Consider the following 15,912-nt stretch of genomic DNA (forward strand, 5'->3'; position numbering starts at 1 on the left):
TTTGATGCGGCCCGCAGATATCTTGGAAGATCCGGAACATTTGCTCGTGCTGCGGATCGTCCACGACTGGAAACATCGGGCTGCTGCTGTAAGATTTTCCTCCTTCTTCCACCAGCTGCCTAACAAACACCTGTTCCACCTATGGCAGAAGAAAAGACCACCAAGATGCTTAAATAAAATGAGAGAACTTAGAGCAGCGATTCTTAACCGGGGCGTGGGGGCTTTTGAAGGGTGCCACAAGGCTTGGGCTTGTCCCTGCCTGGACAATTCCTGACCCCCTATTGACCAGCCCCTATGCAAGGAGGTATGTATTGCCATAAGTAAATTCATCTTTTAAATTGGACGCCACTCGACTCGCAAGAGTTATGGAGGGCGCTGTGCGTCCTGCGAGGGCCATCTCAAGTCCAAAATGATTGAGAACCACTGGTTCAGAGTTTCTGATTCCTTTCGCTCCCGATTACCTTGCCGGCTGAGCTAGCTATTAATGGTTTAACCAATACAACTGCTACGGTAAAGCCGATGCTTGCGGTATAGCGCATCAGTGCTACAAGCGAGAGGTTGGTTACAAAAGGCACAGGTAGAGAGGTACCAGTGGACCAGGAAAACCTTCAAGAGAGGAACTGGGAAAAGAAGGAAGGATGCTCTTATGGAGGAGACACTGGCCTACAACTCAATGATCTTGAGCAAGTCACTAAATCCCCTTATGCCTCAGCTGCCCTTCTCTGGCCACGAGCAGACATAAAATGCCCCAGCATGATTTACACTGGTTTGTAAGTCAGGATCAAGACTGGACAGGCATGCAGCCATGCCGGGGTGGCTCACACGGGATGGGGCTGTTACTATACCGCACCATTAGGTGAGCAAGTATTTGCCTTCAGCAAACTGCTACCCTGGGATGAACATGGACAAAACCTAGTGGCATTTATTTATTGCATTTATCCAATTCTTTCAAGGGAAATAAAGGTCATTCTCCAGCGGATGGACCAAGTCCCCTAGGTCAGGGGTCTGTGCTGTCTGCTGTTACACGCGGATGTAAGCTGTGTGCCTGTCCCTGCTCTTGGTCTGCCTTGCCTGTTTAAATGCTATGCACTTCAAAGAGGGGAGTGTCTCTTTATGACTGCTGCAGCAATGCTGAGACCACCGGCAAGCAATAAGCCCCACATGGCTGCCTTTTGGAGCATCCCTGGGCATACGCCTGGGATCTCAGCTGTGCTCTTGAGAGCACTGTTGGGTATGCCTGACACAGCTCAAACTCCTGCCACACAATATAAGTAGGTGCAACTTATTTCAAGGCAGTCCTGGGATCACTGGAGATCAAGTGCCAAGCAGAACGGAAGCTTAATTTTGGTTGGAGATGCCGGTCACTGCTTTAGCAGCACCAAGAACTGGGGTGTTTTTACTTGATGACTCCCAAAGATGAGGAAGCAAGGATGCTTGTCATTTAAAAACTTTGGAAGCCCTTTTAGAGCCAATACACTCGTCTGCCATTAAGTTTTTAATTCGCCACCCACAAGGTTTGCTCTGGGCTCCTTCAGTCCTCTGTATCCTAAAGGACTTGGCATTGTAAACCACCATTCACTGCCCACACTTGCTTCCTTGCTTGAAACCATAACCCTGCTTGTGACAACTCAAGCGGTTCTAGTGATTTCTTTGTCAGCTTCTAGAAGAGATGAGAAGAAAGCTTACAGCTGAGGAATGAGGGGCAAGGAACAAGTACTGAACAAATGGCAATGACAGGCCAAAGTACAGGAAAGTAAAAAGGTAAAGGGGAGGAAAGATACGGTTCCTAGTCACATGGGGTCAGACTGCTAAGCTGACAGCAAGGCTGCATGCCATTTTGCACTTCAATTCGTGCATGCAATTAATATGATTGCATATGCATTTTGGCTCGGCTTGGGTGCAAACGATTCAAATGGACAGCCTGGATGGCTGTCTCCTTCGGCTTGTGTGGGCAAACACCTCTTTTGAACGTGCAGTTGCAGGACATACGCACACAAGTGGCATACAGCTCTGCGCTTCTGAGGTTTGACGGCTCTGGCCGTGAATGTTAGAAGCAGAAGAGACAGGGTAGGGGAGAGCGGCAGAGCCGAGCTGTGGAGGCAAATGGGGGAAGGTCAAGTAGTAAACTTCCCCCATATCTAATCTTACCTGCACGAGGATGAGTTTACAGCGCAGAGGCACTGCGTCCGGGAACTCTTCGCCAAAGCACAGCGTGACTTTGCTGTCAGGGAAGCGGCCTTGACTGCTGTAGAACTGCTGCAGCTCTGGGAGGAGAAATGCACATGGTTGGAAAAGGATAGAAATGAATCACGGGAGAGTTTGCACTTGCACGCACAGCTGTAGCAGGTGCTGTAGGCCTCCAGCCACCTGCAGCAGGCATGTTGTCCACACCCATCCGCTGGAGATTTTTAAATCTCAATGCAGGGGCTCCTGGTCCAAGCCCACAAGAGGCTTTGTGGCAAGATGCAAGCCGTGCCATGTCAAGGATGAAGTTCAAGGGTGCCAAGCTGAAGTGCTTTGTCTGCATTTGTGTGTAGGAAAAGGCAAGAGTCCAGCTCCAATGTTTAATACTTCTCTCAGCCTAGCAAAGAGCACTCCCCCACCACACTTTTGGAAACCCTTTCAGGAGACAGATGGAGTTACAGGGGGGAGAAACGGGGCGGGGGTGTGATTTCAAATTGGGCATTATACTTATTTATTTTTTAAAGAGGAAGACTAAGAAAAACAAGAATAACTGCAGGTCCTGATCAGTAGCCACCTCATGAAGGTCAGTAAGAGTTGCATTTCAATCCAGATGTGACACTCTGACATGAGAGCACTGGTATTTCCTTGACCCCAGGGCATCTAGGCATGATCCTTCACCAGTATAAAACCAACCCTCTGGTGCATCATGCAAATCATGCCAAATCACACAAGAAGGCAGAAAACTACGGGGTATCTGGAGCCGTCACTGAAGCTGGGCACTTTGAGGATGAACTCTACATAGCAAGCACCAGATCTTCATGTGGCATAAACCTACATAGGTTAGCTGACCTCAAGAGCAGGGATGATGGTCTGGTGGTCAGAGTACTGCCTGGGACCTGAGATACTTGGGTTTCAAGATTGTGCTCTGCCACTGGTTCCCTGTGCGACCTCAGTCATGTCACTCAACCTCCATTCCCCATCTGTACAATGCAGCACTCTCACACCCTGCAGATAAATGCATTCAAGACTGCATCAAACCCAGGCGCTGTTCTAATGGAAAATGGAGCATTTAAACCCCTTCAACTACAATGGACTTCACAAAAGACATGCAGGTTTCCACTAGCTGAAGACGGGACCCTACAGTGCAGGGGGCAGAGACATAAAGAGAGCATGGTACCAACCTCGGATGAACTGGTTGGTGTCGAATATCTTGACCACCTCGTCCCTCCCCAGCTTGTTGGGCCTGTCCTTGAAGAGCAGGTTGTTCCCGCTCCAAAAGACCCGGCCCTGGCACAGCCTCTTGATGAAGATGCCCTGCTTGTTGCTGTGCAAGAGGACGCCCCGTTCCAAGTGCCCAAAGAGCTTCCTCGTGATCTGCTTCTGGCGGTCGTTGGGGATGGCGTCAGCGGAAGGGAACCGGATGTGCTCCAGGCTGTCGGTGCAGACCTTCTCGCTGTGAGCCGGGGGCTGGCCGAGGGAGATCCGGCAGCCTTCGGGGTAGGAGGTTGTGGTGTGGCCAACCAGCTTCCCACCATAGTAGAAGCTGATCACCATCTGACAGTAGGCTGTGGGGAGACACGCAGACATGGCCTCTCAGCAGATGCACAGACAATCTCTCCATCGTGGCTGACAGCAACCCATGGCTGCACACAGGACAGAGCTACAAGAGCCCCGGATGTGCCAAGGATGCAGCTACCAGCAGCCTTGGCTATTCTGTCGGCATCGTGGCTCTCCACCAGCTTGCTGGGGTGGGAACAAGCAGTGTTTTTAGAGAAAGAGAGCCTGCCGGTCTTACTGCCATGAGCAGACCTCCTGAAGCACGTCTTTTTATTGCCATCAGTTCACGGGAGCTAGGACCCTTATGGTTTTATCAGCTGGTACTGGAGATGCCATGTGTGACTACAGCATGGTCTCCAACACATGTCCCCCTCCTGTCTCCAGGCTACAGACATCTGCTACTGATGATCAAAGGGTTTAGATTTGGGTAAATCATGTCAGCAAAGCAGCTTGCTCTATGGGACAACACCAGGTATGGCTGGGAGAGCCACCAGCACCGTACCTTTGGGTGGGACCTGGCCAATATGTGGCTCTCTATCCTCTCTCTATGCTCACTGCCTCATACTTTATGGCCTGTGTCCTCAACTCCAAGGCGGGGGAGTGGTCCCATGATCACATAATGGCAGGGCTATCTAGGAGCACTGGGACTGGCATTTCATTGAGCTAGGAAGCATGTAGTGATGTACCTGAATTAACCTGGAGCTGCTCATAGTTTGAGTACCCATTCATCAAGGGCACAGCTGCTGGAAAAGAAGAAACAAAAGTTACATCTGTGTATAAGGCTCTGGCACAAGTACGGTCTCGTTCCACAACCGCAGCCCACTCGTTTAGCTTCAGCACAACCTCCTCACGCCAAACCCACATCGTTATTCCTCCTGGGTTTCACCTTCAAATACACAGCCCTTGAGGGGTCTTGAAAGACTTTTGCCCATATCAAGGGCACAGTCAAAGTCAAGGGGTCCAGGATGTTACAGATCCCATGTTTCTCATGGGAATTTGAAGACCTCCCAGAGACATTGAGAGGCTGGCACGCTAATAGCAGAGACCTGAGGATACTGAATCCAGAAAAGTTGGTCACAAAGTCCTAACGAACTATTAAAAATTGGAGGTTAGGGCCAATCACTGCAAAAATAAAAATGTTTGCAGGAAGATTTATAATTTGATGTACAATCAGCTTCTTCCTCAGCTAGGAGCGTATCTATAGGCAGCTGCTCAGAGATCACATGCATCTCCTGTCTGGCTCCTCAGCGGCTACTGAACCAAACTCCGTTCTATTAAAACATCACATTTATTGTTTCTTACAGGGATTAGATGGCTGCATCCACCAGTCTGGTATGGGAGGGTTTCGGCAACTTTCTTGAGGTGGGGAAGGGCTTCTCTTTATTATTCCCAGGTATTCATCCACACACTGGGACTGAGGAAGAAAGAAAAATCATTAGATCTAGCTGGGATGATGTAGTTGAGACTAGTCCTGCTTGGACCAGGGGGATGGATTACACGTGGCCTCCTGAGGTCCCCTCCAGCCCTCATATTCTGTGATTTTTATAATTATCTGGACAGCAAACCTGGAATGAGTTTTGCCGTTTCAGGCAATCGGTGTTCATTTGCAACAGGTTATTTTCAAGATAAAGAACAGTGGGAAAACCCGTTATAATAAAGCAGCCAGGAGTCTGTGACGTCAGTGAACTCGCCTTTTTTATGGCTGGTTAGAAATCTGGGCCTAGGGCTACATGGACAAGCCAAGAAACCAAAGGTCGGGCTTCTCCCAGATGAAATACTGGAAGTGCCTGGGAAGCTGCGAGCAGCATTTAGCCCAGCTCTATACCGTCAGGAAGAGCAACAAGGACTACTGAGCTCTGGCCCAAGCTGAAATGCTTATACAAAGGAAGGCAAGGCAAAGAGTCAGTGATGTGACAAGCAGGTCTCACGGACATCTGCATTATGTTATGGAAACAGATGTGACAAATGCATTTGCAATCCATCACTTGCCCACCTTGCAACACTGATTATCAGAACTTCGTTCTCCCATCTATCCCACCCTGCCAATCAAAAAAAAAAGGCAAAAAAAAAACCAGGGAGAAACTCTTTGCCATCAGCAGCCCTTCCAGCCAAGAAATCCCACCTCTCTCTTAGCCATAGGAATTCGTTACCTCTTTCATTAGGTCATCTACTATTGTGGAGGGACTGCAGTCCATGTCAGCGACTTCGTTCAAGCTGTTCCCATTCGCAAGGCCAATTTTGCCTGCAGAGAAACACAAGGATTCAGCACTTAACCTTATACAGCATCCTCGGAAAGAGCAGACTGCAAAAGCAAGCAGATGGCTCTGGAGACCAACAAGGGTGCATATTTGCTAAAAGCAAGGAAAGCAACAGCAACAAAAAAAATTGTAGCCGTGGTGTCTTATTGCTCATTGTCCCATGTCAACCACCCTGTTTATCATGTTACTTTAAATCACATGAGATCTGAGGCTGGTAGTTTTGACTCGGGGAAAATTCCCAGTGAAGTCAATGGGAGTTTTGGCAGGGCAAGGACAGTGGGGTCAAACCGACTGGGTTACAGGGACTTCAACAAGGCACTAGAAAGAAGCTAATTCTGCTGCAGCACAGTCCTTTTCTCAGCCATCTAAAGGAAATGGAGAGGGGATAAGGCTGCTTCTTCTTTTTTTTTTTTTTTTTTTTTCTTTTTTTGCTCCTCCTGCCCAAGCACAGCTCAGTCTTGCCGCTGGGAACCTGCCGTGCAATTTGCATAATGCATGTAACAAGGGCACAGAAATGTAAGAGCCCTGAGTGTGAATGAAGGTGACAAAGCCCAGCAGGCTGGAGGCAGGTTTCCTGGCAACTTGCATTTTGCATGCTTTTGCTTTTAACCATGCGCCCCTAACCACAGATGAAGATAAAATTAGCACAGCTAGCGCCAGACCGGACACCACTGCAACAACTGCTCACTGCTGAACAATTGTGGCTATAATCATTGATTTTACTGAGAGGTAATGAGAGGGGGGTTTAATCCATTTGCACAGTGTGGGGCAATGCACCCTTTTGGGGGGAACAACGGCGGGGCCAGAATCAGTGCTGCAACCTCAGTAAGGACAATTTTGAAGCACTGATTCCCACCGCCCCCCTAGAAACAGTGGTGCATGTGAAAATAAGACCATGGTGTCTGTGCCTGACAGCTGGGAAGCCCCCTGAGCTTCCCCCCATGGAGATTTCCCCAGGTCCACCCATGTTGTGGCTCCAGCAGAGTCTGCTCTCCTGGGACTGGATCCACTAGAAGCCAAGGTCATCTGCGGGAGCCCCTGTGAAGTGGTCTAGGGGCCCTTCGTCTCCCAGCCAGGCTATCCGGGCTTCTCTTGAAGCAGGGCAGTACGTCCTAATGCTAGGGAAAAAGTTAATGCAATGTGGCTGCATTAACTCTTATCCGGGATTCCCAGGTGGCTGCATTGCCCAAGAAGCAATGGTGCAGGGATGCATGGCTGGGAAGAGGCATGCAGAGAGCAGATCTAGCGGGAGTGGGAAGGGCTGCCCTAACACCTAGCACCTCGCTGGGACAGACAGGCCCAGGCTGACCCGGCAGGGATTCGTGCTGGTGAGAGCTGAATGCTACAGGAAATGCAGCCTAAGATTTGCATGTAGGTCAAAGGCACCGGCTTTCATTGCTGTTATTAGTCCAGTACTCGGTCCACCCCTTGGCTTTAATAACCAGCCACAGCCTCCCCCTGCCACTGACCCCTCGGAGGTACAAGGGTGGCTGCGGAGGAGTCGCGTTGCTCGCTAGCACTTACATTTCTGTTCTTCCTCCGGGACGATGCGGTACACTTTGTACGGCTCCGAGATATCCAGCTGGGACCTGTCCGTCACCTCCTCGAAGTCCGGGCTCTTGTTCAAAGCGCAGCGGAGTCTGGTCTTCCAGGTGGCGGGCTCCGCTTTGTCACCTTCTTTAAACTTCCCTTTGAAAACAGCCCATGCCTGGAACAAGGGGCAGAGAGAGCGAGGTCCGTTGACAACTGGCGCTGTGACTCCGGAGCCAAATCTCGCGCTCGTGACTCACATTACTCCATTTCCTAATGCCCTTGCTCATGGGGACACCACAGCCAGCTCCAGTTTGAGCCGCTTCAGCTATCTTAGATTACCTACCTGGCACCTGTCAACCCACCTCCAAATCTTTACTTCACCTCGCACCATCCCTATCAGGTAGCAAGGTGCCCCAGCCCCCATTTTACAGGCAGGGGCCTGAGACACAGACCTGCTTGCCTGAGACATGCACAACTCCTGTGATGGGGATGGGAACTGAACCCTCATCTCCTGGGTCCTAAGCGGGGTACCATCCTCTTGCCCCACAGAAGCCAAAGCAGAGGCTGCAGGGGGAAGGATGGCAGCTGACAGCCCGGGGCCGATAAACATCTGGCCATAACCAGCATGCGGGAAGTTTTAACTTGCTTTCAGGTAAGATATGCAGGTAGGAAGGCAGGTTAGCACCCCATGCACTGCCCAGCTCTCCTGCATGCAGCATCTTCTGCCATCAGGGAGCCCTATTTGAAATGCCTGGAGTCCACCTTCTCCAGCCACCTATTCCAAGGACAATGTCTTGTGAGATGCACTAGAGCGGAGGCTATCTGTGTGCCACAAGCATTGAAGCTGGCCCTGGGGCCCCAAGCTGGTCAGACCATGCCTGCCCCCACGCCTCTCTGCATGGAAATCTACCCCGGGCAAGCGGTATGGGGAAGACGGTCACTTCCCCGGCACTGTCCCACTTTGTCGGAAAGGTGCAGGACAGGGATCCCGGCTGGGGAGAGGCAGGCAGAACGAAGGAGGGCAAAAGTGGGAGTGCAGGGCATTCAAAGCCAGAGATAATCCAGCCCTCTGGAGCAATGCACTTGCAAGTGAGCCCTTGCAAAGAGGAAGCTGCAATAGGTTTCAAAAGAGTTTTCTAAAACAAAATGCGGCTCTTCCACCGAAAACCAGTCATTCTGGGCAAAAAGCCCACAAAGGGCCACCGTTCCCATCACACAGCATGCTCTGCCTTCCAGACTTGGCAGCAGCAATTAACTGAGGCCCCAAACGAGCCTTGCAAATGCTCTGATCACAACAGGGAAGACCAGCGAGTGCGGCAGGAAGAGTTTTGCATTGTCCCCCATGTCTGTCCTGACCCGGAGCTATTCTAAGCCCTCTTGCGCATGCTCAGTGAAAGCTGATTTCCAAAAATACGCTGGTGATCACCACAGCTGAGCTCAGCACAGGTGTCAGTGGCTGAGGCCAGGGCCACAGTCTTCATATAACAGATGCACTGTGGTGCGGGGCTCACTTTTGGGGGAAAAAAGAGCATAAGGTCAAGTTCGTTTTAAAAAGCCACACCCCCAGAGAAGGCTGACATTTTACAGGCAGCTTTGGTGGTATTACAGTGTAATGAAAAAAAAAAATCTATATTCAGGGATACAAAAGAATCAAAAGAATTAACTCATCAACATAATCTGAATATACTGATTTGGAAAACAGCCCAACTTGATCTCTTTGGAGGGGTTTAAATGTGTCCAAAACCCATACTGAGACTCGACCGCAGTCATTTGCAGTGAGGATAGTTATGCACCTGCCTTAGTATCCAAAGGCGCTCTCACTTTCTGTGAATAAATGTCTATGGTAAAAATAAATATATCAAAAATTCTCAGAGACCAGGTCAGTTTGTCACCAGTAAAAGGCAATGTCCGTACTTGAGCCCTTGGGAACACACTTTAAAGTAGAAGTTATAAACCCTGGTTAAAAAGAGAGGGGCAGTAACTCTCAGGGCCAAATTCTGCACATTTCTGCTGGCCGGAAGATTAGCACCAGTGTAAGGGAGCAAGATTTGGCCCATTGCCCGTGACCCTGTGCTTTATTCTGGAGCCAGGACAGAATATGATATCATCTTGCCACACAAGCAAGTCCAGAAAAGCCATTTGGGGATGCTGGGAATTGTGTCGGAAGCAGCAGTAGGTTTAACAATCAAAGGCTTTAAGTTTCTTTTCATGAAAAAAAGAAAGAAAAAGCACTTTCCACTTGGTTAATGTTCAACCTTCAGCCGCCCAGGGAAAAGCTCCTCTCTTTGAAGAAGAAAGCGTGACTCACCTTTTGTGGTGAGAGGGAGCTTTCTTTGAAAGGAGACTAGTTTAAGCACATGTACCAGTTTTAGGAATTCACCAAAACCTTGCTAATCCCACTATAATTATGAGCCACAGCCAAGCATGGATACGCGCAGGCCTAATCCTGGCAGCTACTGAGCACCTGCAACCCCTGAGAGAATCAATGAGTAAAGCTGCTTAGAAAACAAGGCTCCGTCTCTGTGGGAATATATATATATATATATATATACATACATACATACATACATACATACACATAGATAGATATATATAGGTATATATGCACACACACATGCATACATATATACATATAGCTATAGATATATACATATACACATGCATACACACACACACACACACACAAATATATATATATATACACACACATATACACATACACACACACACACACACACACACACACACACATATTTGTTCCAGGTAAAAATAAAAAAGTTTAGTTGGCACCTCTGGGCCATTTTCTTTCCCCAAACATTATCATTTCTTTATAGCTCCAATTTTCCATCCCCAAATAATTGGGATGGGCCATTCAAAACCAGCCCTATGCATGGGTATACAACACCTCTTGAATCAGGCCGTTCATTAGGAGATGTTATTTAGTGCATGCCCAATTTGGATTTATTTAAAGGAGCTCTGGGCAATTCTTGCTAGCCAAGAACAAAACCCCAAACAGCGCAAAACGCACCTGCGGGGAGGTAACCTGTTTTACTCTTATACCAAAACTGGTACAGGTGCTGAGAGCATCCTGCAAGCAAAGCCAGTCAGTGGGACATGAAAGCATAAGGCATGCAATAGGCTACACAAGCAAGTGCAGGGGCAGGGGCTGTGCTAATATATCAGTAATGACCAGAGACAGCAATGCCCTAGCGGAGTTGAGAGCAGCCCTTACCTTGAAGATGGAGGCATCCACCTCCTGGTTGTAATCCTGTTTCCCGGCGTGTTTCCAGGGGATACGGAACATGTTTTTCTCTTCGTTCTCCCAGATCAGCCCGGGGTACATCCCGCTGTCGATCTGTTCGATCAGCCACTGCCGGAGCCTCCTTCCACCATTTCTGTCGCACATCCTGCAAGGGAGAATTGGCAGGGATCTGTTAAGGGCTTCCAAGAAACACGTCGCTGTCGTACACGGAAATCAAAGCTCTGCTGTCCCGTTGCCAGAGATGGAGAGTTAACGGCACCTGGAGGAAAGCGAAACAGGTTGCACAGCGGGGCAGGAGTTGTCAATGCTTCTGCATCTTGTATGTTGTCAGTACTTAATGTATGGTCCTGCCAAAGTATCCCAAATAGAGTACACACATCCCACCTATCGGGCTCCAAAACTACAAGAGAAACAGCCCATTATAGATTATTATTAATATTAATATGCATTTGTGTAGCAAGCACCACGCTAGGGAATCAAAGCACACGCTTTAAGCCTGAAAGAACAAATTCTGCTCTGGGTCACGCTCACATAAATCCACAGTAACTGCACTGACTTCGGGGGAGTGCATTGCTCAGAGCCAAAATAACCAGAATCTGGCCTGAAGCTGCGTTGCGGTCTGCGTGGGGTGCACACGCATCTGCTTACACATTTGGAAAGGGTTAGAAATAGCCAAAGAAATGGGAATAAAACCCAAGTTCGCAGAAATGATATTCTTGGCTGGCACTTCCATGAATTGGTTATAATCGGTACTTCTCGGGATGCAAACTTCCTGCGCTGCAGCACACAGCACTTCTTTGAATGCCACTGAAAACTATTTCTGCGGACGCCGTGCCCCTCGGAGGCCTTCCTTACCCACTCAAAAGGGCTGCCGTGTAAAGGATCCTCTTCCTGGGAATACGCTCACCATTCACAAGAAGTCCCGTCCGCTAGAAATCCCCTAAGTTGCTAGACAGACGCCCACCCAGTAACTAAGCCTGTGTCTAACCCGCATTTCCTCCTGTTATCTTCAATTAAAAAATAAATAAATAAAAACCTCCCGCGGTGCTGGATGACTGCCGAATCACAGGTGAAAAGCCTGACATATCCTCCCTAAATCAACCACTTCAAGCCTTGCACCGGTGCTGCTGAAAGGAACCTGCGTTTGACACCACAGAGTGCAGCAGTAAGTGTCAAAACTAGACTGCATTAGTGAGCTGGTAGGATGCAACGCTGACTTAAATGCAGCTACACCCGCCGAGGACCTGGTTTGACAGACTTCTTACCTCCGAAAGGGCAAATATACGGCCCGATTCTGCTGTTGCTTACCCCAACTTCGAAAGAGTTGCACCGCTGCAAGAGAAGAGTCGCCTCCACTGAGTTTATAATGAAGTCCTAAACTTTAGCAGCCTATGGCAGTCTGTTCCCCTGGGCAAACGCTCATTAGGTCCCAACAGCACGGGGGCCCAAGCAAGAAGTGGGCGACTGCAGGTACAAACTCAAGCAAAATACACCAAGCGTTTCGAGAACTGTCTAATTTTAGTGCACGCAGCAGCACCACTATAGTTAGAAACTGAGAATTTCCTTTAGGCCACAGACCTCCCACTATAGCTCAGCAGTTTTGATACACGTCTCAGCGTCCCAATGTCATTTTATTTCGTTTTGGGTCATGAAACCATTCGAGCGGTCACTAATATTAATAACTCTGCCTTCTGGACTCACACGCTTAGCGCCATTTGTTTGGACCAGGAAGGCTCCCAGAATCAGCCTTCTGGTGGCAGGGGCTCATGAATGCAAACCGAGGGCAAAGTAGAAGAGAGCCACTTTACCCGATCCAAGCAAGGTCATTCATTGAATGTGTCAGCAGCATTAAAAAACACCTGCACATGAACACACCTGATTATGTTAAAACCATTTTGTGGTCCACCACCTAGTTCAAGCCTGGATTTCAAGTGTGCATTGAATGCACAAGAGAATGCAGTGTCCTATTCGTCAAATGCCATCACGCACAAATTCTGGCCACAGGTTCAGAGCATGACAGCGGCAATGGGAGCACGGTCGGGGTCCCACAACCCCGCATAAAAGTACCTAGAGAACCACAAGCCATGCAGCAGGACTCCTGCTATCAGGTTAAAATGGCCTACAGCTAAATAATGAAGTGGGCTGGACTGCGAACTACCCAGACCAACGTGGCCCCCCGCTCTGCGGGTCTTTTTGGGTGATGTCACCTCAAGCACCAATTCCCAGTGACAGGCGGCCACAGGGCTGGAAAAAAAATAGATGTCAACAGCATCCCAGCAGCTGAGTCTAAGTTCCCCCACCCACCCAGCTTCCTGATTTCAAGCTACTCATTATTTCCAGATGTTTAAAGGACTTTTTCCTCTCTCCCCATGCTGTCTCATGTTAACTTGCATCTTGTTTTTAGGAGACTGGAGTTGCCAATCGTGATTTAGGCATTCCTACAACACTGCATTTCCCTCCTTGGCTTCCTACCAGAGGTGAAAGCAGCAATACTTAGAAGAGCAAGCGCTCAAAACTAGAGCTTTCCTCTCCTCCCCCTCCAATTTTCTTCACCCTTCTCATACTTCCTATTTTGCCCCAGGCACTAATAACTGACTTGTCAAGGACTCCAGGACAAACTTGCAGATGTACTCATTTAGCATTTGCTGGCTCTCTTCCCCGCAAAGTGGTGCAAAGCAACCTTAAGACAAGCATTGTAAACAGCTCCAGAGATTAGATGGACACCCATCTCTCCTGACTCCAAATAACATTTTTCTAGCTGTCATATTCAGGCAAAGTCTTCAGTTTTAAAAATAAACCTGGCATCTCTTCAGATAGTCTCTCATAAGGATTTTTATTTTTCGCTAGGGACTGGCGGTATGACTGAACATCTTCTGAATCTACTTATGAGCTTCTCCAACAAAAAATGCCTCGTTTCTGAAATATCCAATATCTGAAAAAAATTGGTTTAAAGGGGCGACTTGGTCTTTAGCTCATTCCTTTGTCCCTACAATTTCTCTCTCCCATTATTTTAGGCTCCCCAAGAGCTTGGCCTTGCTTCTGTGCCATGAAAAGTCACGCAAACCCTCTGCAACTGATATCTGGGGTTTACATGATGCAAGAGCTCGAAAGCAGCGGAGATGGTCATGGCATGCTAAAACCACACACTGATTGGAGATCGCTTGCAATACACAGGAACAAAGAAGCCAGTTAAAGATTGTGATTTTTTACCAGCACAGTTTTTCACTAATGGGAGGGGTGTTTTTCTACACCAGCACAACCGGTTTAGCATCATGAGTCTTTTGACTGTCTATTGTATCAACCAGTATATTAACCTGGTGAAGCCCTCCAAGTGGAGGCATGGTCTGGGAGCACACTAGACATAGGAATGGCTTTGCTTATGTCTATTCAACCCAGGCCAGTCCTTTAAAGTTACTACTCTGCTATACAAGCCTTATGGAGACAGGGCCAAAGAGAAGTCACCACCTCACTGAAATAAGAGACTCCCACTTCCATTCGGCCCATCATCAATAGGATGGGCAGTGCAGAAGAAAGATGGCTTCAGGCTCATTGAACCAAAGGCAGGCTTCATTCAGCACTGCTTGCTGGCTGGTTACTCAGCCCATTTTCCTATCAACAGCAGCCTAAGTTATGCCAAGGTAGAGGGTGGACAAGGAGTGCGTCATCCGTATCTAGCCTAAATAGTCCCGAAAACCCGCATTCTTAAACGCCAGTAAATCTCAGCTTGCCTAGGCAATGTTCAAACCTTGGTCTAAGACAGATCGCTCAGGACAGACTGACAAGGCATGCAGCCCATCTCTCCAAGCAAGACCCCCCCACCACCACCACCACCATTGGGGGTATTGCTCCCTGGTCCAATTCCCTAAAGCAGAGATTCTCAACCAGGGTGCACAGGACCCTGGGGGTCCTCAAAACCCTTTCAAGGGTGCCGCAGGGTGCCATGTAGCACTGTTAGGCGTGCAAACATGATTCACAAGACAAACCCAGAGATACCAAGCAGGAATTCATAGTGTTATAACCATTCTGGCACCTAGTACTTCTCTGCAGTCAAAAAGCACATAACACCCAAGAGCTGGCGTTGCCCGAGGAGTGCCACGGGTCTGCAAAGGCTGAGGACCACTGCCCTCAAGCTGAGGCCTAAAGGTGGGAGCTTGGCATTTGGAAAGCTGCTTCCTCCTCCTCCTTCCCACATCCCGGCTTCTCCGTTGGTTCAGGAGACCGCTCCAGAGGTGCCTCCCTTAACGTGCCACTTTGGCTGGCCGCCCATCTCGGCAGTCAGAGCACGCGGTCCACCTGAGGCTTCCCCTCCCTCCCTCCCTCCCTCCCTCCCTCATCCCGCAATCTGGCCGGCTGCGGGGGAAGCATCACCTTCCTGCTCCCCAGCCAGCCCTGCCAGAGGTGCTCAGAGGTGACACCAAGCCCGAACAAGGCTGTCAAGCCACACCTGCCACGGCGAAGAAGACTCCACATATTCCTTATCAACCTCCCCAGCGAAGCTTTTAAAGCCGGCATGGCCAACCCACAGCACCGAGGCCACGAGTGGCACAGGAAGCCTCCGTGCCAAACTGAGGAAGGGACAAAAAGCAGAGCAGCAGATGGGGCAAGGGGCAGGAAACAGAAGTGCCAGGGGACCGGGCGGGGGGAGCAGCAAACCAGGTGGGGGCAAAAAGCAATGAGGTGGGGAGCAGAAAGCAGAGCAGCACATCAGATGCAGGGCAGAAACCAACAGGGTGCGGATCAGAAAGCAGAGCAGCACCTTAGGTGGGGGCAGAAAGCAAGAGCGTGGAAAGCAGAAAGCTGAGCAGTATATCAGATGGGGCAGAAAGCAGAGCAGCATATCAGATGGGGGCAAAAAGCAACGGGGTGGATAGCAGAAAGCAGAGCAGCGCATCAGATGGGGACAAAAAGCAACGGGGTGGGGGGCAGAAAGCAGAGCAGCACATCAGATGAAGGCAAAAGGCAACAGGGTGGAGAGCAGAAAGCAGAGCAGCACATCAGATGGGGTCAGAAAGCAACGGGGAGGGGGGCAGAAAGCAGAGCAGCACATCAGATGGGGACAAAAAGCAATGGGGAGGGGGCAGAAAGCAGAGCAGCACATCAGATGGGGACAAAAAGCAA

At 49.4% G+C, this 15,912-nt stretch overlaps 1 protein-coding gene across 1 annotated transcript in view; it reads right to left on the minus strand.

Moving 5' to 3' along the window:
- Positions 1-4: 4 nt before the first annotated feature.
- The window catches only part of IRF8 (interferon regulatory factor 8), a gene marked incomplete at its 3' end in the record, with an annotated part of 16,234 nt that continues 326 nt past the window's right edge, over positions 5-15,912 (minus strand). The window contains exons 2-9 of the mRNA XM_014519509.1: positions 10,765-10,939; positions 7,524-7,707; positions 5,892-5,983; positions 5,044-5,155; positions 4,428-4,484; positions 3,366-3,749; positions 2,149-2,264; positions 5-139 (exon numbers count right to left, since the gene is read on the minus strand). Of these exons, the coding sequence (XP_014374995.1) occupies positions 5-139; positions 2,149-2,264; positions 3,366-3,749; positions 4,428-4,484; positions 5,044-5,155; positions 5,892-5,983; positions 7,524-7,707; positions 10,765-10,938 (1,254 nt within the window). The remainder of the gene's footprint in view (positions 140-2,148; positions 2,265-3,365; positions 3,750-4,427; positions 4,485-5,043; positions 5,156-5,891; positions 5,984-7,523; positions 7,708-10,764; positions 10,940-15,912) is intronic.

This window comes from Alligator sinensis, unplaced genomic scaffold (genome assembly GCF_000455745.1).
Source record: "Alligator sinensis unplaced genomic scaffold, ASM45574v1 scaffold228_1, whole genome shotgun sequence".
Taxonomy (NCBI): Eukaryota; Metazoa; Chordata; order Crocodylia; family Alligatoridae; genus Alligator; species Alligator sinensis.